Raw genomic sequence first — 25,460 nt, forward strand, 5'->3', positions numbered from 1 at the left:
AGGTTTATTAATATAGTTAGCCATGTTTTCTTTTAAAAATCCCTGCGTTGGCATATCTGTTTCTTTAACCATTCTCTTCTCCGTGCCAGGGAAAATCCAGACTTGGTACTAGACAGTGAGAGAGCGACCGGTTCAGTTCTGCTGCTCCAGGCCAGGGAAAAGTTAGCAGCCTGAAGTCTGCTACATGGCAGAATTCCTCTGCCTTCATCTACATCATGTGCTGTCACTGGAGCTGCTTGCAGGTTTTATTTTCTTAAAAAAAAAAAAAAAAAAAAAATCTTTTTTGAGGGTTCCTGAGTTTGCAAATCGGGTTTTCAACAAAATGAAAACATTTGCAGAAAGCAAGGGCAAATCAACATCTGGCAATTTCCTCAGCCACCGGATTTTTCTTTCTTCCTTGTGGATAAATGCAAAAAAGAATTTAAGTGAAGTCTTTGTGCACATAAAACCCTCACTGTGCGAGCGTGATTGATTAGGGACGCTTGCTATTTTCCTAATTCTCTTAATCTTGGCATCAGCCGCCTTTTCCGTCCCAGCTATTTCCACTGGAGATGAAACATTTCTTTGCGAAGGGGCAGGAGACACCCACCCACGTCGGAGGCTCCTCGGACAGACAGGCTGCTGTTCCCCACGGATCGCGGGGGGAGCGGGAAGCCACCCCTCCCTGGCCGCAGCTTAGGGCAGCAAAGCCGTAGTGAGCCTGACCCTATTTGACTTCTCCTGTCTAGATCTCAGTCTCTATAAACAGCCTTTTATGGTATTTGCCTTTCAAAGAGGAACCAGGGTGTGGATGGGAACAGTGACAAAGAGCCACTTATAAGGATTGAGTGAGCTCTTACAGGAGACCGGTGCATAATTTTAAGATCAACAGAAAAATCTTGCAATGTCTTAAGCCCTGAAACGTCACCCGAGGTATTTAAATGCTGTCACTCGGCCTCTCAGCAGCCAGGGCCAGAAGATTCGTGCTCCTGTTTAACAGGGAAACTGAGTCATGGACATGCGTAGCGACTGGTAGAAGAATTCCCAGGAAGTCAGAACCAGAGCCAGGAATTAAAAGCAGAAACCCAGACTCCCCTTGGAAATGCTCGGAGAACACTGGCTTCTGGCAGGAGCATGACTTCAGCAATGTCCTCAGCGGGGGCAGACAGCTTCTCATTTTTTGCATACTAGAAAACAGTTTTGCCCCAGACAGCGGGTAACGTCTCAGCCTGCCAGGGTGACATCAGCGGTGGGGCTGCAGCCGGCAGCCGCGATGCAGAACGTGTCGGGGCTGTGCGTAATAACGGCCTGTGCTCGGGGGGATCCCTGCCAGCATCTCTGCAAGAGGCACCACCGCCCCTGTACGCTGCTGCGCGACGTTCGTGTCTGGCTCCCCGCAGGCTCCGGGCTGCTGTTCATCCCGCAGCAGCTGGCGGGGCTCCCTCTCCGGAGGGCTGCCATCCTTCCCTGGAGCTGCACCAAGCAGCTGCTTTCCCATCCCAGGCAGGCAGAGCAAAGCAAGCGGTAATGGAATAAACACCTGCATTGTGCCTGCAAGTGACACATGCATCCTTTGGGATGTTGCTTCCTGGTGCTGGTGAGAGCTGAGAAACTGAGGCTAGGAGACCAGTGAAGATCATCCACTGATACGGATGCTTTGAAGCCCCTGAGATGAAGAAGGTTGTGGAGGAATGTGTCTCTACAGGGTTTCCAGCAAGTAGGGCCACGAGAATGCCAAAAAGTCAGAGCAGAACTTTGTATGTGCTTAAGTTTGTCCAGTTTGTGGCTGGCATCAAGCCTGGCTCTATCCATATCTGCCCCCAGTACAGGAATCTGTGCGGACCAAGTGTTTATCGGCTCAGAGGTAGATATCAGTATATTTTGTCTCTGTGTTTGTTCCAGTGGTGAACACAAGTCTCCACTCTAAAGTCCCGTTCTGCAAGTAGCTGTTGCAGATGTCCCTGTGCCTGAGCAGCAGCCCGTGTGGGACACCGTGTCGGGGCTCGGCAGCCTCCCTGCCAAGAACTGAGCTCTTCCCCCACCACGAAGCACCATGCTCCCAGAAGTGCCGTCTGCCCGCCTGAAATGGGAAGACCTGCATTGCTGAAGGGCTGCAGAAGTTCCTACAGATGTGGCAGAGCTGCAGGGTCAGGACTTAATACATGCCAGGGGTAAGAGGTGCTTTGCCAAAGCACCCTGAGCCTGCAGCACTTCCCCGGTGTGCTGGGATCTGCAGGGACAGTCCAGGCAGGCATGCCAAGGAAATACAGGAACAGACTTGCAATCTCCAAGCCATATGCGTTATGTACTGGGGATTATAAATAAACTGCTTCACTGGCAGCGTGGTTGTGAGAGAGGCCAGGAAGTCTGGTGGTACAAAAAACTCAGCTCTGTTTCCATTCAGGATGTTTGGTGCTTCCAGTTTGGTGCTTGGTCACCAGTGTTGGAGGTGATAAGTGGGAAGTGCTGGCTCTGGTGCTCTGGCCTCCCTTCTGGATGATATCAGTCCCCAGGAGCCCAGCCTGTGGACTGCTCTTGCCCAGAGTAACAGGTCTGTGTTTTATTTCCAGCTTTTGGCGGATGGAAGAAGAAAGGTAAAGGTACCTATCTGTAGGAGAGCAACCCAGAGTTAGAAATGTGGGATGTGCTGTTGATCAGCCCTTTGCAGAAGGCACATCTCCTGGTTGCTCTTGAGGAGAGACACGTTCCCACTTGCTCCTGGGTCACCCCTGTGGCCACACGTGCACTGGCCAAACTGGGAGTTGACATTCTACCCCTGCAATTCCACTAACTCTTGCGAAGGGAAAACTGGAGCACTGGGAGGGCCCACAGCTCTGCTCTGCCTTTTTGTATGCTCTTTCCCAAGCCAGGATAATAGGATTAGACTGCCTGGAAACCTTGGTCAGGGTCAGGGGAAACACAACGCCTTAGCACAAGTCTTCCTCGTCTTTCTTCCCCAGGCGGGTTTGCTGCAGGTGGCTCCCACTGGATGCGACACCCACCGCCGCTGCCCGCCAGGATGGGCAGCAGCTCCTGGGCATTCACAGGGTAAAACCGATGCTGCTGCAGCAGCAGATCGTGCGATTTGGTGCTACAGACATTATCACTCCATTACTGTGCATTTGTAGGTTTTTTTTAATACGCTCATTAACCAACAGTTTGATTTGATGGTGATATTCTGAGCTCTGTTACAAGCAGGCGATTGTAACTCAGCATCCCAGCTGGCCCCGCGGCACAAAGGAGGGCTCTGAAAGTGCTGCTCTCCGTGCAGCACATTTGGCAAAGGCCCCTTCATCCCACTGCTGGATCAAATGTCCTGATAAAGAAGCGGAGCCGAGGGAGCTCGTTTCACTCCTTCGAGGAATGGCGTTAGGAGCTGGCGGCCCTGGGATCTGGTTCTGATTTGCCTTGAGACATCGGACTCCTTACCTGCAAGCTGGGGAAAATGATACCTCTTTGCAGGGGCCTCGCAGGGCTCAGCTAAGATTAATAAGGGAGGGAGGGGAGATGGAATAGCTGTGACATTTTGTTGTTGCTATTAATGATGTAGAGTAAAGCCAGGCATCTCTGTGAATAATCACTGCAGTTTGCCTTTTGAGATTTGGCTGCATTTTTCCACCTCCTCTCCCCTCTACTAATCAGAGCAAAGTTTGACTTTGTAGGAGGAGGGCTCAGAAACCAGCATTTCTCAGTGTCTGAAGAAAAAGCGGAGTGTTTCCTGGTGTAATTAGGTCCAGGCTCTCAGGAAATGAAGGCCGTCTAGTTGATAAGTGTTTAGTAATGATTACCAAGCTATGGCTGGGGAAAGCAAGCAAAGTGTTTTCATTTCAGAAGCAGCAAATCCAGCTGAGACTTGTGGTGTGTGTCATGTGTGGAGGCAATTGTCCAAGTGGTATGCGGCCTCGCTCGCTGAAGCATGAAGCCAAATTCACCCTGGTGTAACTCCACAGGAGACGCTGGAGCTGCACCAAGAGTCTGAGCAGCAGCGGACGCGGTCTGTAACATGCCCTTGGGCTGAGTGTCGGAGGTGTCACGCTGGAGACTGGTGTTACTCTTCTCTCAAAGCCAGTAAGTCCTCTCTCAGATTAGTAACAGTGCTTGTCAGAGCTTGGGGAGCTGGAGTAGGGTAAGAGTCACATTTGCAAGGGTAGAATTACATCTTCTCCAAATGAAATACATGTTTCTTCAGTAGGGCTGGATAAACTGAAGGTGGAAGTGCATGAAGGTGGGTCCTTCAGCATGCTTTTGTTCCATGTGTCAACCTCAGCTGCAGCAGTCGGAAGCTCTGAAGAAAGGGGACCTCTCTTCCAGAATTTGCAGGGTCAGATTTTGCTGAGAACATGTCCAGCAGTTGCTACACTGTGCAATCAATGCAGTCCATCTCATGTCAGCATACTCATCCTGCCACCAAGAGAGCACTCTTGAGACCTTATGTGCTCTTAGTGTCCTGGATGAGAGGGTGAGTTGCGGGCCTCCTCCCCTGCCCTAGTTCATCTGCCTTCATTTCAGAAGATGCATTTGTGTGGGAAAAATCATTCCTGTTTTACTCAGATGGGTTTGAGTTTAAGTGTAATGAACGTTGGAGGAACCTGAGGAAGTTTGCAGTGCTGCTGCAATGGCTCTTGCCTTCCAGGTGTGTAAACGTGTGTGGAGGTGTCTTTTGCAGCAACCCCCATGGCTTCTGGAAACTCTAACATAACCTAGCAGTAGGTCTTTCTCAGCCACACATCTACTCTGGTGAAAATAATATACTGATGTCTTAAAATCTCCCAAATCCCTTATTTATTGGAGCTTGTATAAATGTGTTCCAGAAAGGATTACACAGCTCCCCAGAGGACAGGTCCATCAGCGGCTTTTAAGCACAGTGGTCCAGAGGCAAATCCTGATTCAGGAAGCCTGTAAGCTGCTGCTTTCGCTTGCGATACCCTGTGTGCGAGGGTCACTGTGTACCTGCCATGTCCTTATCCTTGCCCACAAGTGTCCACCCCTAGCCACTGCTGGGGGAAGGTTCCTGGGATATGTGAACTTTTGGCCTGATCTAGCTTGGCAGCTGGTACAGGTAGTGCCCCTTGCAGGACCTTACCTTTGCTTTCCAGACCAACTGAGATTATACTGCAGAACTATAGATATATTTTCACTTCCCTCCCTTCCTCTACAAGCATTTCTCCCTTGCAGAAAGTAAATGCAGTTCCTTGATGCTGGCCCAATATTGGTGAATGTATCAGATCAGCACAGAACTTTCTTTGCAAAGACAGCAGTTTTCTCCAACGTCCCCTAAGGCATAAGCTTAGTTTGCTTCCCCTTGGCATCAGTCAGTTCCCCTCATGGTGAGCAGAGCCCAACCCTGACTTGTAGATCTTCTTTTGTCTTTGCACAATGCTTGTTGAATTGGAATGGTGATCTGATGATTTGTTTAATCAGGTCTGCAGTGCCCTAATGTCCATCGCCATCACGATGGTTTCCAAGCATTCGGCAGTTGGGAGTCATGATCCATTGGTTTATGACTCCAACCCCGGAAAAGGCATTCCAGAAACATTGTGTCTGGAAAAAACATGGTAATTAAAACCATTTCCTTGAAGACCGTCAAGGGGTTTGGGTGAGGGGACGATGCATAGATAGGCTATGAGTCTGTTTTCTCCTTGGGATTTACAGTTTGTTTGCTTCTCCCTTTGCTGTCCCATTGTGGCTCAGGGCAGAGGGAGATAACAGCCTCTTTCTCAGATAGCCCAGTCCTCTTCACAGCCCACCTTCAGGGCTCTGCACTCAGCTTTTCAAACAAATGCTCTAGTGTTAATAAAATAAACTGACCATAATCACTGTCAGGTTCAGTCGGTACCTTCTTCAGGAGATGACCTGAGCAATAGCTCAGGGGAAAGGTAGGAAGAGGCAGCCTTCAGGTCTGGGACAGGGTTTAGATAAGCCATTTGACAACACTCTATTTACCAGAAAAGGACTGCAAAAAAGGAGTAGCATTTTATCTCCAGATCAGTGTGGCTTCCTGGCTCCAGGATGGTCATGAGTAATCTGTGCGTCCTCTCAGAAAGGCGTTTTCTAGGGGCACATGTAGCTGTTTGGATGGTGTTGAGTAACGTCAGACAAGCATATGCATTTTCACAGGAGACTTAGGCTCCCGAAGGACATTCAACAGCTCATCATGTTTGACTCTTTTAAAAGGTGCTGAGCCATTGCTAAACCTTGGAAAGGGAAGAAAGGTTCTGCTGTAAGAATTTTTCTGTTTGTCTCAGATTTTTTGATTGTGTTTTTCTTAAGTGTTTAATAATTATTTCTGTAGACATATCAATGGAGACAGCTACGTTAGGAGTCTGCCCCAGTGCCTGATGTGATCAACCAGTGCAGCTCGACTAGTTGCAATATCCAGGGAAGCAAGATGCTAGAGAAAATTCATATCTAAACTGCAAAACTGCTGCTTCATGGGACTCGAGGGGGGGAGATGATGCATAAAAGCAGGAAAATGCAGATTTTGGAAAACAGAAAATATGTGACAGTTCTGCTAATTTTAGTTCCAGTCTTCGACTTGCATTGCTGCATTCTTGCAAACATACCGGGGAAATGCCATCGATCCTTTCCAGGCAGAAGTACTGATGTCCAGCAGTGTGCTGGAATAAGCTACTTTGCCTTATTCTTCTGGGCATGTGGGTGGCACCAGCCTGTCATGCAGAGCCCCCAGGTTATTCACCATCCCTTGTGTAGTATTTGTTAATTAATTCAGTCTCAAGAGTGTAACTCTCATCCCCTTGTTGGGAGAGGAGGTTGTGTGTCACCGTTGTTTTAATGAAATCCTTTACTGATGGAAGTCTTTTCATAGAGATGGGCGGCAGTGTGCTTTGACCTTCATCCTCCTGAGGAGAGACACTGTTAAGTTTGTTTCTGTGCTGATGACCCTGTGTTGTGGATTACACTTGTGTTGGGGTCTTACACACCATAAGACTGACTGTCTGCAGAAGCACCGTGCAGTGATCCTCTCCCAGGTGTCCCTCATTCCATCTCCGTGTCATCACTTTGCTTCAGTTCTTTCATCACAGATGAGTTTGCTTTGTTTCTGGCCCAAATCAAATGCCTTTGGGTTCCCAAAGCTGGAAGACTTTGTGGAAATGTAGAATATTGTTATGTTCCCGTGGCATCTCTGCTGCTGGAGAGAGTGCCCTGTCTGCTTCCTCCTGTGACTCACGCTTACACGATGCACCCCCCAGCCCTTTTAACTGCCTGCCAAGTTTGTTTTGTTCTGTTTTTCCCCTAAAAGCATGCAATCAGTATTAGCCTTAGTCAGATTGCAGCATTCCAGCCTTGACCTTTCTCCCTTCATGGGTAAAGGGCTCCCTTAGTCCTTCCTAGCAGATTTAGCAAGATTCACCTCTTTCCTCCCAGTTATTTCCAGGAGTCTCTGCAGGGGACCACCTGCCTCTTTGTCTGTTATCAGTCAATCTATCAGATGAAAGCTCATTATTTGTTTAACAGTCTGTGGCCCATGGGACTCTTGCTGGTGGTCTGTGAGGAGGGGATTGTCCGGTACTGCTTGTTTCCAGCTGCTCGATTTCATTAGCTTAAAATTCACAGGCTAATCTTTGACTGATACTTTCCCAGGTGTGCAACGACTGGGGCTGCCACACGGATGCTGTAACAACAGGAGGAAAGACATGCACGAGAAAGCCTCCGCTGTGGAAAGCCTGGTTGGCTTTATACCCCCCCACCTTTTAGCATCTAGCACTGCTTGTTGCCGTTGGTCTGTAAGTGTGTTGCTTCTCCCAGGCTATTCACCTCCGAGGGCCACGGGCTCATCTCTAATTACCTGACCAAGGAAAACTGGGGTGTAGGATCCTCATGGGTACCATCTGCACTGATCCCTGAGGACTGAGTACATCCCAGCTGTTCCAAGGAAAATTATAAGGGAAGCTTTTACTGAGCCCTCAAATTATGCTAGCCCCCTTACAAATAGAGGAGGAGCCCATTTCTAGTCACAGGCGTTTCAGGGGAGCTGCTCGCAGCCCTCCCGTGGTGCAGAGTGCAGGCTGTTTTGCACCACTGGCTGTGGTGTGGCCATCACGTGTTGGCAGTGTGGTTGTGTGTGTGCGGCTGGAGGGAGGGAGACAACTGGCCAGCAATCAGATGATAGAAGGGACTTTTTTTGCACAGTGTGCTGAAATCTGCTTACTGCCAGCTCCTGTCTGTGATCTTGGCTGTCACGTACTGGCATAGAGGAGAGAATCCCACCTTACAAAGGGTTTCTTGCCCAAGCTTTAAAAACCAGTTCTAGGGGTTTTGTTTTGCACCAGGAGAGCCCACATTGCCTATTCTAGGAGTTTTTCCTCATTGAAAATGCTGGTTCACACGCAAGTTCGCTGTCATCAGAGTATGTTAGACAGAACTGTTTACACAGGACAAAATCTTGCTTGGAGTGTTTTTCACAGTCAGTCAGACCGAAGGTTGGTGAACACAAAGACATTTCCCACTGCTTGCTCCATGGATGAATTCTGTGATGCCTCAGTGTGTTTCAGATTTATGTGGGAAGGGACTTTCCTGCTGGGAAGAGGTTTTGCAAGTCGCTTGCTGTGAGTAATGCCCTGCTCCTTGTGCAGTATTTGCTACACCATGTGTACACTGAAGCGTATGATTCACAGCCAGAAATGTGTGAAAAATCTTCATCCTTACCTGCCTGGGAACAGTTTAAGAGGAGCATGTCGGAGAGGAAGGAAGTGTCTCTGTCTAATTTGCTGTCTCAGTGTAAAATGGCCTTTTCAGGCTGGGGGATGCAGTCAGTCCACTTGGCACATAAACATGAACACTTACGTAAAATACTGCCAGCATGGCCCAAGTGAGTGATTCGTTAGGAAAGCTGATTTCTCTCTTGCTTAATTGAAATAATTTGTTCCATGAAGAATATTGAAGTGGTTTGTTCAGTTTGGTTTTAAATTTCCAAGTATCTGCCACTTTCTGGAGACTAATTCAACATCTAGTCAGCTCTTTTGACCATGTACCTACCAATCCACATATGTTTGTGTACTGAAAATTTGCTTGTTGGAATAACAAAAACCCCAAACTCTTCCCAAGTTTCCTTTCTCATGAGAAATTTTCGCAGATTTGTTCTGTTTTGGATTTGGATCTACCAGAGTGACCGGTGAGCAGCAGCACACAGCGAGGCACGCTGGTGTGGTCTGAGAAGCACTGTGCAAAGCACATTGGAGATTGTCTGCATTTTGAAAATGGAGAAGACCTCTGAAAAGATGCATGTGGAGCCTCCAGGAAGGCATCAAATCTGCTCCCTGTCACAGTACTAGCAAGGAGAGGGGACCAACCCTATTTATCTTGAGTTGGAAGACAAGAAACTGGTGAACTCTTTGGAGAGCAGGGGATGGTGCATTAATGAACTCAAAGGCTGCTTCAAATCTATTCCCTACACTCGACAGAGGCCCTTTTCTGCCCTATGCTTTCCTTGCTCTCTGATTTTGGTGTTTCTGCAGGGAGACCAGGTGCTGTTGTGGGTTGCAGACAGCTCAAGCATCTTTCTGCGAATGTGCGATCCCATCAGCAGAGGGAAAATTTTGTGAGTAACTTCTCTGGAGGATTTCTTCCTTCTCCATTTGCAATAATAAAATAGTTGAGACGAGGTCAGATGCTATTTATAGCCATCTCACTGCTACTTGCTTCTACTTGCCCCGGCAGTAAGCTCTGCATAGACACAATGAGATTAATCCTTTGTGACACTGAATCTTTTATTTCCCTTGTTATCGGTGCTTACTGACTCCAGAGCCTCCCTCCTCTGCAGAGCCCAGTGCACTAAGCCTTTGATATAACAGAGCAGCAGTGGAGCTATGGAAAAATTTTAAAAAGCAATATCTGTACAGCAAGCCAGGAGTTGTCTGAAGGTTTGAGACTTTGGTTTCTAGGTCAGCCAAATCATTTGAAGCTCCTTGCCAGGCTCACGCACTCAGCAATTAACTGAGGTTATGTGCAGGTAGGTCCAGTCTTGGCATGGCAAGAAACGCTGGGGTTTTGGGGGATCTGACACATTTTCCAGTGTATAAGCCTTACTTCTCTTCCTCTCCCCCAAAAGAAGTTTTAATTCAAACTATGTCTTACGTGCTGAAGATACATAATATATAAGAAATGTGTTATATTATATAGAAATATAGAACAATAATCTAGAATATTATATAGACATATATTCTATATTATATATACATTATATATATAATATATAGAATATATCTTGATATAGAAACAGGTCGGATTATGACGGTCACACAGAATGCATGACAGTTGCCAATATCTGATAATATGTTCAATGAAATGGGAACTCATTGTCAAAAACCGCATGAGGTCTTGGTTATATCATGCCCTGTGTCCCCTTGTCTCAGACAGTCAGAATCAGTGTTGCTTTGGCTACATCTTTAAAATCCGCTGACTTTTACACCTTGTGTAAAGTGTATCCTTGTGTTTGCCGTGAAAGCTGCAGGGTGAGCTGGGAGCACCTGCGTACCTGTGGGTGTTGTGGCTACAGCCGCTTCCCCGCGTGAACGGCACTCTGTGGGTGTTTAACGCCGGCGCAGTGCCGGTGGTGCGGCGCGCCGTGCCGTGCCTCCGGCTGCAGCAGCAGGCTGCAACGCTGCGCGGTGCTCGTCTCACCGACCCGGCGCGATGCCCGTTCCACTTCCTTATCCCCATGCCAAGCACCCGAGAGCAAACTTCTAAGGCTTGCAAGTTTGGGGTCGTTGTAGCTAAAACCACAGCGCTGTTGCGTGGTGTATGCCCCAGGGAAGGGGCTAGGGGTTTATACAAGCTTGCTGAGCATCCGGCACGAGAGGGGCTCGGGTCAGAATTCATTTGTCTGCAAGTAGCGAGGGCGAGTGTGAATGCAGAGCAGGTATCTGCACGTGAAGCTGAGCCAGCCTGAGCTGTTTTCTGGTGGGCGTTAGCGATGAAGTGAATCCTCTGTATTTCTCTTTGAGGGAGAGATGATAAAATCAAACAGCAAGTTGGACATATTCCAGCAAGACAGTTTATTTCCTAAGCATGTCAGTTTGGTGACGTCATTACGGGTACAAATTAGATTTCTTGGCATGGAGTTCACTGGCTGATGCTTACCTTCACAGGTACCAGAATGATGATGAACTATTAAGGGTTTGTTAACATTGTATTAGATATTTCATCATGCAGCCCATGAAAACTACATAAAGGATTTTCTCAATGGTTATCAATGAGAATTGGCATCGATTGTACAGTGATGCTGAAGACGTTCACTCAAGATCCTTTCTCCAGCCTGTGTTTGGTCCTGTCTAATGCTCCGGTTAAAACAGCCTTGCTAATCCAAGCCGCTACTGCAGGTTGGAAGTCATAATCCCACTGATGTCCAGGCCAGCACTGTCCCAGGCAGGAATGAAACCGAGCACTTGCAATTTGCTGAAATTCTTTAATCTGAGGTTTTGCTACTTAAAATAATTTTCCTGTTTTTCTGTGAAATTAAACACTCCTAACATTTGAATGAGAAAAAAAAAATATTTTTCAGCATCAAAACCCAGAAGTACTGTTTTCCCCTTCTTGGCTCTAGCCACTGGCATGGTAAAATCAAAATGGACAGGGTGTTCCTGGGGCTCTCTCAGTGCTGGTGTTCTGATTTCGTGTGTCCTCTCCAGCTGAAATACGCAGGGTTTGGTGCAATGCTGCAGTGATAGTCCAGCGATCTCATTCCAGTGGGGTGAACAAGCAGACCTTAGAGCACATACTAAGGTTGTGACTCTACAGTTGTCATTTTTTCCTTGCTGATTTTCATTCAGTACAAAGATCAAAATCCCCTTGTGTTACATGCTTGCATATGCTTATGGTCCCTGAGCTGCTTGCCATCTAAACAAACAAAATGATTACCCTGCAGGAGAAATGTTATTACTTTTATTGTTATTCGTTTAAAACAATGGAAAATCGGTCACAAAGCAAACAAAACGTTTTTTTCCAATGACTGCACAGTGAGATTGTGACAGGGCCAGGAACTGAGTCCAGGTGTCCTGAGTCCCAGCCCAGACCTTTAAACACCAAAATATCCTGCTCCTTGTGAATTCAGAGTGTTTTGGCAAAAGTTTCCCCAGAGTGTTTCATAATTAATGTCAGCGCTAGTCTCTGAATATGTCTTACCAGTTAGGAATTTGCTTTTGTATACATGCATCCACTTAAAAACTCCCCAAAACTTAGCAGCTGTTGGCTTCCTTGTGTTACTTGAATGTTTCTAAGGCAAATATGGGACATGATAAATTGAAAAGTGTTGAGTGGGAATGTTCTGCTTTGAGTCCACTTAGCAAAATCCAAAGGTCATCTCTGCTGTGAAGAGCCAGCAGGATTAGACACAGTATGAGCCTTGTTTCGAGGGTAGGGAAGGGATTTTCTGTTGTGTCTAGAAATCAGACTCTTCCTATGTCACATAGGAAGGATTTTATCCGGGAAGAACTAAGCCCATGCGAGGATCTGTGACAGTTTTTGACAGCTTTCTGAAAATGATCTAGAACCAAAGGAAAAAAGAACATCCCACAACAGACTATTGCAGCTTGCATCTCGAGGGACCAGTTCCCTTGCTGATATGCATTTGGTCCCTTTTAAGTCTGCACAGACAGGATGCTCTCCGTGAATGTAAATGCGGTGAGGTGTGGAAGAATGCAGTTGTCCTCAGCAGCTCAAATAGTGGCTTAATAGCAGTCCCCCGGATCAGGTCAGCAGCTCACGTGTCTGTCTCCAGCAAACCTCTTGCCCCAGCCTGACGCCTGTAATTACCGGCTGCAGCGGCAGTCCCACCTACATGCCGCGTGACCTGAAAATTCCCATCGTGAGATGCTCTGGTCAGTCCTTTATCCTGTAACAGATGCTGCCCAGCTGCGATGAGCTTTTCCAGGATGGGATTATGTTGAGATGAACTTTTTCAGGATGGGACGTATGTTTCTGAATGGGAATGTCTCTTCTTTAAAAGAAATTGTTTCTACACTGAAGGGGTTTGGGGTTTTTTTTTGTGCTGTCCTGGATAAAAAATTCGTACGGTCTTTTTGCTCACCATTGGGAAGCCAAGGGGTTATGCTGGAGAGTGGTGTCCTTAGGAAAACTCCAAGCGAAGGACTGGAATAGAGCTTGTTTTTGCAGTAAAAGCTGGCTGCATATGTTGTCAGCACAGAGGTAATCCTGAAACATTTCTGAAGTTTACACAAGGCAAATTTTTTTTGTGTTTCTGTGGGCATTGCAGCACAGCGGTGCTTTGGTGTTCAAAGGGCAGATCTGGGGAGCGGACTGAGATGCCGTCTGACCGGAGCTTTCATCTTCCTTTCGGAGGTATTCACGCGTGCTGCTTTGGCCAGCTCTGCCCTGGCCTTTCCGGGAGCCAGACAAGCAATTTTGGCCGTGCTGGAGCAGCGGAGCAGCGGGCGCGGTTTAGGAGAGCGCCCGCCTGGCGTGGGTCTGGCCCCGCAGCGATGGCTGGGTTTTTCCTCAAAGAGGTCTTAAAGCATCTGGGCACCTGCTTTCAAAATGTCGTCATGCCCCAGCAAGCAATGTGAGAGTGTGTCTGGAAGGCTCGTCTGATATAAAAGTGCCAGTTTCACAAATCCCTTGGTAGATTTGGGTGTCTGCTCCCATTCAGTGTCTGTCTATCAGAATCACCCAGGCATCCCTGACAAGCTCAGCCAGTGCTTTCCAGCAGCCGTGGTGTCTCCAGTTGCCACCAGTTTGACTCACCGTAGCCCCCCTGTTTGCTCTGCAGACTGTGTTTGTGCTCATCCTCATCTGAACAGCCCCGATGAAAGTGCTGGGCGCTTCTCTGGGGGATTTGCTGCGTGCCAGGAGACTCGGTGCATGTCCTGCTGTGCTCCGCATCTTCTCCACTTCCATGGCCTTTAACCTGGGCTCCCAGTCACCATCATCTGTCTGTCTGTCTATCTATCTATCTATCTATCTATCTATCTATCTATCTATCTACTTTTTTGAAGGCAAAAATTGTTTTCAGCAGCTTGCTGCACTTTGTAATTCCACCTTGTTTTGAGGAAAAGCCAAAGGAAACCTGTTACAGTGGTTTTTTAATATTTGCCACTTGGAAGGCGTGTTTGAGAGTGGACACGCAAAGGGCACTGGCTGCTTCTTTGGCAGCCAAAACACGCTCCCTCCAGACCATTAGAGAAGGTTACGTTGCAAAAATAATGCATGTCTTCACCTTTTATTTTCCTGAGTCTTGCCAAGCTTTACGTGCAGTAGGAAAAGAGGCATCATTGTGCCAATTAAACTGGAGTATTTTATTAATGCTGGCAGACAGCTCCGCTTTCCAAGTAGGAACAGATTTGCCAAGTGATTTGGTGTGGGCTCAGTTCTTCCAGGGCGACTGACCTTGTCCTGCTGAATCGAAGCTGTTGCTCTTGCCCCACTCCAGCTATTCCTGCTCAGAGCAGCCTTTGACAGAAAAAAGAACTTTTTTCCATGCTGTTGCTGCAGTGGCCTGGGCAAATCCTTCACCTTTTTTCCCTTAGTGATGTCCCAAGTATGGGTTCTTCCACCCGGTGTGCAGAGAGCCGAAAAAACCCACAGAGCCGAGATATTTGCTTTTATTCCAAATCTGCACAGAGTTGGGTGCTAGCTCTAGGCCCACAAAGCTAGCACGCCTCAGTTAACACACAGAAAATATTTATACACTTCAAGCAACAGTTATCAGTTATTAGTATCACCACAAAGCTTTCACAAGCCATGCACGCAAAATTGCCATAGGATATACATATGCAGGGGCATCCCTCAAGGAGGAGGCCCTGTGATTTCACCCAGACGTCAATCCCACTTGGTTCAACAGGAGTTTGTGTGTTATCGGATGTGTATTTTAATTTTAAAGGTGGTTGCAAACACTTTTACTGGGGTAACAAGCAACTTCCTGACGAGGTGGCTGCTCAGACAATTGACAGTTCGGCCACATCTCTGAAGATAATCGTATGTCAGAGGTGAAACTAGCTATTATTTGCCTGGCTGGTGGTGAGTGCTTGTATGCCCTCCCTGAGCCCCTGAGAAATGCGGAGTACTAGGCAGTTCGTGAGGGCTCACTGAAAGAGGTTTTGGGTGTTTCTCATGGCTTGGCTGAAAGGCAAGCTATAACTGATGCTCATTAAGTGCATGCAAGTATTAACCCAGTGTTAAGGAGCCCAAGGAAGCCGCTGTTTTCTCCCGGGGATGAGCAGAGTTTTGAGGGCAGCCATGGCCTCACCTCACATGGCCTCTCTTCCCTGCTCCAGGCATAGGGTCACGGGGAGTGAAGCTCATGCTTCTCTGCAGGTATCTTTTCCAGTTCTCATTATTTTGCCAGTCAGGTTGGCTGGCGGGTAGGTGTGCAGGCTTCTTCAGGTGAGCTGCCATACCATGACAGCAGTGTAGTGCTTGAGCGTGCTGGCTCCAGTGGCTCAGGAGGAGCCTAGCAGCAGTGGCATGGGGCTCAGTGTGGGTTTTGCTATCAAGGAGAGCACTTGGACACAGCCTTGCCAGGGCTAGCATTAGCCTGGTCCTGGCTAACAAGCTTGGGTGAGCCTGCTCAGCCTGCAGACACATGCCAGGGGCCTGACTCTGCACCTTCCTAGTACTCAGTGGTGTTGGCTTTCTTTCAGGAGCAAGTGCATTAGCCATGGAAGTGACCTCTCTCCTGCTAGGTCATGCAGATGTTTCACCTGAACATCTGTCCTGCTCCCTGCGCCCCCGGCAGCTGCAGTGGGTGTGTTTAGCACTAATATTTCTGCTTGTTTGGGAGGCTTTCTCCAGCGTGAAACTAATGTCTGGTCTCGGTTCTGAATCTCTAAATCCAAAGTAACTTGATATACCAAGATAAACTCCTCTTTATATCTCTGCCACTATCAGCAGAGCCTGGCCTTTTCCAACTATACAGAGCTGAGCTTAATAAATGGTCCCAAGTCCCCATTTACAAGCAGAAGCCCTCAGCCTGGACATATCTCAGCTTCCAAGGCTTGTAGAGAGAGCAGTCTCAGCAGCTGCCTTCCCCTCCTCTCTCCATCTCTTATCTCTCCACCCAGGACTTTGCAGGGGTTGGAGTAGCTGAGGTCAGAGGACGTGCAGCTGGAAAAGAGGCTGGACCCCATCACTGATAGACCACGTTGCAGACATAAGTGACTTGTCTGGCTCTCGGGAACTCCATCTCTTCTGTTTTCCCTTGCACTGGGTTTTCCTCTGATTTCAGCTGTTTTCCTTAGCTTCTGTGTTCCGGTTTTCCTTGGTTATCCCATCACTGCCCAGCCCAGTGGTGTCAAAAGGGTGTCAGAGGTATAGGTGTCGGGGTGCCGCATAAACTGTGTTCACTGTCCCACATCACCAGCTCAGCTGGTCTTTCTTCTCTTGTTACAGCTGAACAAGCTGGAAGAGGCAGCAAATGCAGCTCACACCTTCTTCATGGCAAACCCTGAGCACATGGAGATACAGCAGGACATCGAGAACTACAAGACCACGGCAGGGAAGGTCAGCTTGATTGACTGGGAAGCCAAGCAGCACATGGTGAGTCTGAGCTGAAGAGGTACCCGGGTTAAATATCAGGCAGTCTGGAGAAAAGAGATGTAGGTGGTCAAGAGAGCATCACCTATGAATGGGGAGATTCTTGCCAAGGTCTGTATTACAACACAGCAAAACAAACTCTCACTTTCAGCGCTCTCCTTTAAGGCAAGCCAGCTCCTGCTTTTTCAAGGCACTCTCTGTTTGTTTGATGGCTACTTCCCCAACATAATCCCTGTCTTCAGAGGATGCTGGGGAAATCCGTGGCTGTGAACGCGCACCAGCAGGCACCTTTGATGGATGCCTCCATGGGCGCTGACGGACAGATCTTGGCTCACGTGTTTCTTTTGAGCACGGTTCTCCCACCAGGGCAGGGTACATGCACATGAGTGACTGTGCTGGTGAGGGTGCAGGGTAGCAGGCAGAAGAGAGAGAGCTCTTTCCACCTCCCCAAAATGAAAGGACAACACAAATGCCAGGGCCACCCCCAACTTTCTGATTTCACAAGACACAAGGAGGAGGCCATTTGGTGTTAATTAACGGAGGTTCTAAGACAGATCTGTCTGGGTCAAGTGCAGTCTTTTCCCTTGGCATTCGGTGTTAAGAGGGTTAAAACAGAGAAAAGGAGTGTTTTTTCACATAATGCGTAATCCAACAGTGGCACTGAGGATGCCCTAAGTACGGAGATGTTCAGAAGAGCATTTAGGCAAGTTTATGAGGTTTCACTGGTCCAAAACGCCATTGATGGACTTAAACATGGTTTGGTACAACTGCTTACGTCCCGTAGGTACCAGGAGAGATCATTCTGTCCCTGCCTGCTTGTACCTTCTTTTGAAAATCACCTGCAGTTGGCAAGGGCAGGATGCTGTGTTCCGAGCAGCGTAGCCCACTCACAGTCTTGTCTTCTGCCTACCTACTTTGAAGGAGGACTACAGTGCTGGGGTAAGGCACTACGAGAAGGAGGAGTATGAGCTGGCTATTGACTTCTTGGAGCGTGCACTGAAAGGGTACTACTCTGAGGATGAAGATTGCCAGATCATGTGCGAGGGACCGCAGAGATTTGAGGAACATGAGTACCTGGAATATAAGGCTGGCCTCTACGAAGCTATTGCAGGTGAGATTTTTTGCATCTTTAGGGTTCTTACCCTTGGCCCTGCAATAATTTTAGTTATTGACTCTGGGCCTTTGGCTGGATTTGGTGAAGTGTCTTCCCTTCCATCACTGCTGCTGGTGAGTGATGCTGCAGGAGGTACTTGTAAGGCCAGAAGATGCAAATACAGAGGACAGGGAACTAGAACATCTCATTTTGGTCCTGAATAGAAGCTGGGCTTGAAGAATTGCACTTGCAGACGTGTGGAGCATTTGCAGCTTTCTGTAAGAGCTGGAAGTATAGGTGCTTTAACATAAACTGCCTCGGTTTTCCCCCGTACAGAGTCTCACTGGTATCTGGACATTGCTGGCCCCTGTTTGTTTTCTCTGTTTTTTCAGTGCATATGAAGAGAGCAGCAGAGTCCTCTTGGACACACTCCAGACGGCCAGGAAAGTTGCCAAAAAGGCTCAGAACATAGGTTTCCTCCCCATCCAAAGGGATGGATTTGTCATTAGCAGAGGCCCACCTAATTATGATCTTCACTGAAATCTCTGGAGAGAATTGAATATTGCTATGTAATCTTCAGATTTGCATGTGTGGCTCTGAGCCAGAGAGGATTAAAATGGTTCATTCTCATTAGAAATGAGATTACATTTAATTAGTCATAAGGGAAAGAAGAGCAATAAATTAAGGTTTGTTTGGTGACAGAAATCTTATTTATCTGCTCATGGTCTTGGAGTTGCATCAAGCTCTGGTGTTTTGCTTCTTGTGTGGAAAATACTTCACTCAGATGCAGATTGTTTTTTGTTTTTGCATAATTCTGTTTGTGTCAAGACAGGAAATTGAATTGAAGTGACCAAGATGAGAAACCACCAACATACCGGATGGGAAGCTGCCTTTGCTGGGTTTATTTACCCACGCAAAAAGTATGAGTAGTGTTGTAAGCACTGACTGGGTACCAGTGTAACTGTCAGCTGATCATGCCTGCTTTTAAAGCCATGACCAGGACACCAACGGCCATATCAAGCCCTGCAAGAGAGCAGCCTTCAGTGGCAAAGGCAACCCACCTTCCTTCTTACTGAAAGCTGCTGCTCATAGAACAGGTTTTAGTCTCTGTTAAATTGTTGCTGTGCTGTGCAAGTTGAGTGCAGTCCCTGCAAGCACAGAAGCTGTTTCTGTGCTGGACCATGTGGAGCGCAGACGTGGTCATGGTATGGTGGTCCTCAGCCCAGCACGTCACCTCGGCGTGAGAACAAGCCAAATGGTCTCTGCAAGCGTGGTGACTTGGCTTGGCCAGATATGCCTGGGAATAACAACTGCCAAACCCAGGGCTGTTCAGGCACCCAAAGAAACAGGGAAGTGAGGGCACATGGAGGGAAATAATCTGCATAGTGCAACTGCTCTCCTATAGGGAACTGAGTCGTTTGTTCTGGGACAGCATATTCCAGTGTTTGCCCCGGGACCAGGGGCGCTCAGCCCCAGATGTTTCAGCAGGGAGTGGGAACGCTAATACACCAAGAAAAGAGAGTTTAAGTTTCTTCAAAACTTTTTTCTCTTTTCAGTCCCAGGCTGGTTTTCTGTGCGGCTACATGGGGTTGAAACACTCTCATCTCTCCACCCCAGGGACAGATGCATTTCGGTGAATTGATCCCAGTCTATATAGCCTGCTTCTAGGGCACCCTGACAGTACCAAGAAAAAGCAGTGCTTCTCCGTGATGGATTATTCCAGATCTAGGATGCTTAAATAGGTTTAAATTACAACAAAATTATTTATGTCCTTTTCCTTCTTCCTTTCCTTAATGTAATACCTGGATGTGTATGGTAAATCAGATAACTACTCAGACAACCTGCCCAGAGCAAATGGGGACTGTTTTGAGTTTCCACTTGATTTCATTGCAAATTCCTCAGGCTATTTTTTTGGCAGCTCTCAGAAATGCTTTGGTTGCTGAGCATATGTTTTTTTTCCAAGTCTGTGTTTGTTTCTTAAGGTTTTTAATGGTGTACAGAGACAGAGCAAGCAAAGTAGATTTGTAAGTACATTGCAGCAAAGGCTCCAAACTGGAATCAGATGTCAGCATTGGCTTCAGGATTATACAGCTGATACAACGCCTATATTGTGGACTCCCACCAATTAAGAAACCTTGCTAATGGCAGATGTTTACCACGTGCTGGCGTTTCCCTGGGAGATACCTCATCTTTGAGAAGCAGTGAACACAGGGATTTTGCTGCCAATATTTGCACCTTAGACCTTTGAGACTCATGGTGCTGGTGCCTTGCTTGGCCATGCTTGAGAAGCTGCACCGACCCCTCTTATCTAAACCCCCCCATGCCCTCAGGAGCTTTCATGCTGCAGAAAGGAGAGGGTTAAAGATGAGCTGAAGGAAGGGAGTGTGGAGATGGCTTTCATGTGGCAGCACATGTCTTCACATCTCCGCTTGCTTTGTGGGTGTCTGCCTTTGGTTTGGCTCTTGGGGTTGAAGAGCTACCTGTCACCTGCACGTCCCTGTGCCCCTCTGGCTTTCCTGGGCAGAAGCAGCAGCTCCCAGCACACAAAAGAGATGCTCAAGCTCCCTCTACAGTTGACGGAAGGAGAAAGGCACTTCTCAAGGCGGGGGCAAAAATGTGACTGCAACTCTCCACTGGCTTCGGGAAGGAGCCTGAGCTCTTCCTCTAGGTGCGCAGTTGCCTGCTGGACCAGAGCAGCAGGAATTGCGTGTCCTTCAGCTGGGGAGATTTACTCTCTGTCTGTCTTGGTCTCAGCACCGTCATCATCCTTCTCAGTTCAGACCGTCTTCCTCTTTTCTTGGCAGATCACTACATGCAAGTCCTGGCCTGCAAACATGACTGTGTCCGAGAACTAGCCACACGTTCGGGCCGTATCTCGCCCATCGAAAATTTCCTTCCCCTCCATTATGACTACTTGCAGTTTGCCTATTACAGAGGTAAAGGCTGTCTTTCTGTTCCTCATAGCACTTGCTGAGTTTTGTTGCATTTTGTACAAGTTTGAATTGCTTCATGTGGAAATTGGGGTATTTCCCCATGATGTCTGTGCTACAGTGATGCAGTGGCATGGTGTGAAAGACTCAGGATGCAAAAGACATTGGACATTGTCTCTTTGAAAATCCTTTTCCTTTCAGGTTGACTGAAATTCACAGTTAAGTATTTTTGTAAAAGTGTTTTCAATCATCAGTCAGGTTTTAAAAGCCCAACCTTTAGCTTAAACATCTTTATTCTTTAAATAAATCATGCTTTTTTAGGGTTCTTTCATTTGCCCTCGGTATTAGAGTTCTGGGGATTTATATGTTTCACATTTTCAGAACCAATTGATACATTTTCTAAGTTGATATATAACAGATGTACAAGTTAGCACAAGGTTAGCCCAAGATGCCAATTTTTGCTAATTACCAAATATTTTAAGATTCATAGTAAAGTTTCAGGAGTTGGCAACACTGCAAAATACCAGGAGTTGGCAGTGCTATAAAATACTGCCAGCTGTGTGGTCCTATATGGCATCTTACTACGTTCCATTACACAGAAGAAAATCAAGGCAGAATTCTGCTATCTCAGGCTGTGCTAAGAGCTCTTTCCTGAAAAAGGCAGAATGTGAGAGAGTCAAAATTGCTACTCAAACCTAAAGCTTCTTCATCCATCAATGCAATGGGAAGAAAGCTGGAGGAGTCAACAGCGTTTCGTGCGTGGTGTACAGCTTTTTTACTCCTCTGCCTTATTAGAGGCTTAACGTGGTGGGTAAACCCCCCCAGAGCCCTGAGAGATGCTGCACAGAAAAGAGGCAGTTTGCTGCCCAGCAGCATCCACAACCTGCCCATGCAGCTGGCTCCAATGTGGGTACTGTCCGACCTGTGCATGATGCGGAGAAGTCGTGTCTCTGTGCCTCAGTTTCCCTGCTGGCGAAATGGAGCGGTTAAGACGAAGTTGCACAAGAAGAGCCTTGTGAAGTGCTGTGCTCATGCTTCAGCTGATGGAGAGCTCAGGCTGTGCCCTCCCCTCTCTGCAGGCTCTCCTCCTCGGCTCTGCCCCGCTGTGCTCTGCGTGAGCCCCCGGCACCGCCGGCGGGGCTGTGCCCCCCTCTGCCCCCCCTGACAACTGTTGTGTTGCCTCCCAGTCGGTGACTACGTAAAAGCCCTGGAGTGTGCCAAGTCCTACCTCCTCTTCCACCCGGACGACGAAGACGTCTTGGAGAACGCGGGATATTACGAGGGCCTCTTAGAAGGTACAATGGATCCAGACGCCATCAAACCCAGAAAGGTGAGAGAGAGCGTCACCTAAAAGCCCTTGATGGGAGGCTTTAACAAAAGCATCAGCTGGAAATAAAAGCAGCTTGGCAGCTTTCCCATAGTGGGACCACTTTGAAAATAGATGTGGAGATGCTGGACTAGCTGGTGATGCTCATTGTCAGGGTGCAAATCCAGAGTCAGTGGTGTGTGGGAGAATCTGGAGGGCAGGATCTTCTTTAAATGGGGACTTTAGCTTAGCAAAGCCCAAGCCAGGGCAGGGAGGGCATTGACCGAGTGCCTCAGCGACGTAAACCCCCCTCTCGTTCAGTGCTCCAGAGGAGACGCAGAGGAGGAACACAATGAAGCCCTGAGCAGAGGGCAACCTCCGTTAAGAGCGGGCTGAGGAATATTTTCCCAAGGGGAGGCTGGGATGTCAGCATTACTCTCAAGTCACTGAACTTGGAGTTCAGCACTTAGGCTGTTCTGCGGGGAGCAGCTTTGCTGTCACAAGGTTAGTCTGGGGTCAAACAACCATGGGACCGGCTTCCTCTCTGGTCCGGGCAGCCTTTATCTGTGGCCCTGGGGCTGCCTTTCTCACGATGCAGACAAGGAGAAGTTCCTCCCGTCCCATCACAGCCCTGCTGAGGCTCATTCCCCTTGTGCCATAAGCAGAGGGTGGGCAGGAATTGGGTTTTCCATTGCCTTGGGAATTCCTTGATTTCCAGGAAAATCAAAGTGAATTTGGTAGAACGCTAAAAAGGAAAAGGGAAATGATAAAAAAGAAAACAAGAGCAATTGTCCCTTCTCCTCACAAAGTGAATCTAGGAAAAAACCTGAAGTTGACAAAAACATTTCATTGTTTCCAGTGTTTTGAAGTTTTCTGTAAAAAAAAAAAAAATTATTTTTTTCCTCTGCAAAGTAATTTTCTAGGAGAAAACCCAGTGTTTTATTTACAAATATTTCATTCAAAAAAAAGCCCTCTGATGGACGATTTCCAGCTGGCCGTGCTTTGTGGTCCCCGACTGACCACCCTGAGTGCGCCCAGGCTGCGATGCTGCAGCCCACCCACTGCCAGGCTGCGGGCTCCACGTTGCAGATGGGAAGCCAAGGCAGAGCCCAGCCAGGGTCCCTGCTCCGCCGGCCTGAGCCCGCCTGCCATTCTGCAGCTGGGGCTTCTCTGGCCAGCCTCTTTATTATTATTATATTTAGAGGCTTCCCAAGGTGCTCAGCACTCTCTGCCAGCTATGGACATGTATCCTGGGGATTCAGGCTTCCCGAATGAGTTGCTGAACACTTCCCCTTCTGTAATGTGGTGGGCAGCTCAGCCCTGTGTCCGGGCTTGCTCTGAGGCATGACCTAAGCATCCCTTGCCCCGTAGGAGTCTGCAGTGTTGCATGAAAAGAAAACCCCTCTTGGAGCAGAGGCGCATCGCCTGTGTGTTGTGAAAGCTACATGTGCACCCACTCCCCTTTTCCTCTTCTTTTCAGGAAGCAAAAACGCTGCTGCGGCGCCACAAGCTGGAGTCTCACCTCTTGCAGGTGGCTGCGGCCGGCCTCGGATACACCTACACGGAGCCGGTAATGCCTGGGTCTGCTATGGCAAGGACCATTAGGACTTCACAGCTATAGGACCAGCTTCCCCACTGTCCTCTCCTATAAAGCGAGTCCCCTGTAGGTGACTCAGGAGCTGGGTCTTGGCCTGGTTTTTTCCCTATGGGAAAATGGTGATGGCAAAGCAAGGAAGGCAGCCGTTCCCAGGGTGAAGGAGAAGCAGACACAGCCTAGTCCAGCTCTCCTGCCATGGTGTCTGTCTGCGTCTCAGCCACTGCCAAGGTGGTGGGGTGGACGGGACAGAGAAGGCTGGGCAAGCCGGGCTCCTTCTGTACTCGCCATACGATTTGGGTTGGGGTTACACTTTCAATTTGGAGATCCCAGGCAATTGTCCAAAGTTGTGTGGGATGGATCCCTACTAGAGAGGCTGGCTGCTGTGAGGCAGAGCAGGTAGCATCCTGGCTTTGGCTGAAGCATTAAATTAAGAAGCACAACCTCTCTCTTTTCCCCCAGAACTACTGGAACAGGTATGGCGCCCGCCAGGATGAGCACAGGTGAGCCATCACTCGCCCCAGCTGAACCCACGGCTTCACCAGTCCCTGCAGTGGGGTGAAAGGGATGTGCCCATGATGGGGTACCAGCCTGCCACTCGGGGGTGCTGCCCATCCACCCCAGCACACCATCAAGGTTGACTTAGGGCTCTTTGCCCTTTACTGTTACAAACATTCCCGCAAGCACCTTATTTTAGCTGAGTGCCTCAAAACCAGCGATGGTCTGGAGGGAACTTGTTTGATGAGGCAAGTGATGCTGTTCAGGCTTGGTGGTGTCTGTGCTTTGCTAGTCAAAGCTATTGTTCCCATTACCAGAAAAACATGGTGTGCCACAGGACAGGGTGAAGGCTTCTACTTGTATGGTTGTGACATTTGTAGAAAGTACCAATTTGCCCATTTTTCTCTTGTATTCGTTTCCAAAGAGTGCAAAACAGCACAATTCCCAGAACTGGAGGCCTGTGGCCAAAGTCACAATGTTCCTCTTCCGTCTTGTTCCTCAGTGTCCCATCAAGTATTAGCAGCGAACCAGAAGATGGGCCCCGTCTGTCCCTGGCAAAGAAACCCATGCCAAAACCAGATCGAGAGTTGAAGGAGGGTAAGTCTGATGAAGGTGTTTCAACAAAATCAGAAGTTTTTTTCTTCCTTGCTAGGGACTGCAGACTGCAAAGGCTGGCCACTGAGCAATGAGGGCCAATCCTATCTGAGGGGGTTGAAGTTTTGTTTAAGAGACAGAGAAGTCTTTGATGTTGCCACAGCATTTCTGGGTCTGCGGGTCCCACCAGCACTACTCTATTCTTGGACTTGCTTTTCCCACCTGCTGAGCTGCTCAGTGCAGAGCCCTGAGGTGTCGAGCTGGGAGGCTGAGTCCTTCTCACTGTGGGGAAGGTGGCACCCAGCAAACAGTAGTCTTTCCCCCAGGTGCTTTTAAGATTAAAATGTTCCCTGTTGTCCAGGCTACAGAAGGATGATGCTGGAGGCATGAGGTTTTGGCAGCTCTGGTGCTGATGCTCTGCTAAGTGTGCTGGATCATACTATATTAACAGCCATTTCTGTTCGCAGACTGGCTTGTGATTTCATGTCTTGGCTTACATCAAATCACTTGGTTTTAAAGGCCTGTTGGCAGACATCTCAACTGATTTCAGCACATTTTCAGCAACCACAGAAAATACCATAACATCTTCTACTAAAGACCAAATTGCCCCCCTAACAATTTTGAAAAACTATATTGTAGCCAAATACCAAAGCATGCTCCTCGCTGCAAAACAACGGGATCTGGAGCCAGGAGGTGTCTTGTGTCTCTAGTGGGCCAGCTCACAGCAGCAGGCAATTAAACCTCCCTGTAATGCAATGGGCAGTTGCACTTTCTGGGGAATTTCACAGCTTTCCACAGCCCAAGTTGTCTCCAGCTGCTCAGTGTTGTATTTGGGGTATCAGTACCCCTTCTCTAGCCATACATAAAATAGGTGAATACCATAAGAAGATGCTGAAGAGCTTGCTTAAGCCAAGAGCTGGTTGATTTATATTTGTTGGCCTGTTTGCCTTCTATAACCAA

General features: G+C 48.1%; 1 protein-coding gene across 1 annotated transcript in view; it reads left to right on the top strand.

The window, feature by feature from the left end:
* Window positions 1–25,460, top strand: part of P3H2 (prolyl 3-hydroxylase 2) — a gene marked incomplete at its 3' end in the record, with an annotated part of 71,871 nt that overhangs the window by 40,816 nt on the left and 5,595 nt on the right. Inside the window, exons 2-8 of the mRNA XM_082003691.1 lie at window positions 16,342–16,488; window positions 17,407–17,596; window positions 20,383–20,514; window positions 21,696–21,838; window positions 23,295–23,384; window positions 23,871–23,911; window positions 24,409–24,503. Of these exons, the coding sequence (XP_081859817.1) occupies window positions 16,342–16,488; window positions 17,407–17,596; window positions 20,383–20,514; window positions 21,696–21,838; window positions 23,295–23,384; window positions 23,871–23,911; window positions 24,409–24,503 (838 nt within the window). The remainder of the gene's footprint in view (window positions 1–16,341; window positions 16,489–17,406; window positions 17,597–20,382; window positions 20,515–21,695; window positions 21,839–23,294; window positions 23,385–23,870; window positions 23,912–24,408; window positions 24,504–25,460) is intronic.

Source organism: Phaethon aethereus (genome assembly GCF_964289735.1).
Source record: "Phaethon aethereus genome assembly, chromosome: 9".
Taxonomy (NCBI): domain Eukaryota; kingdom Metazoa; phylum Chordata; class Aves; order Phaethontiformes; family Phaethontidae; genus Phaethon; species Phaethon aethereus.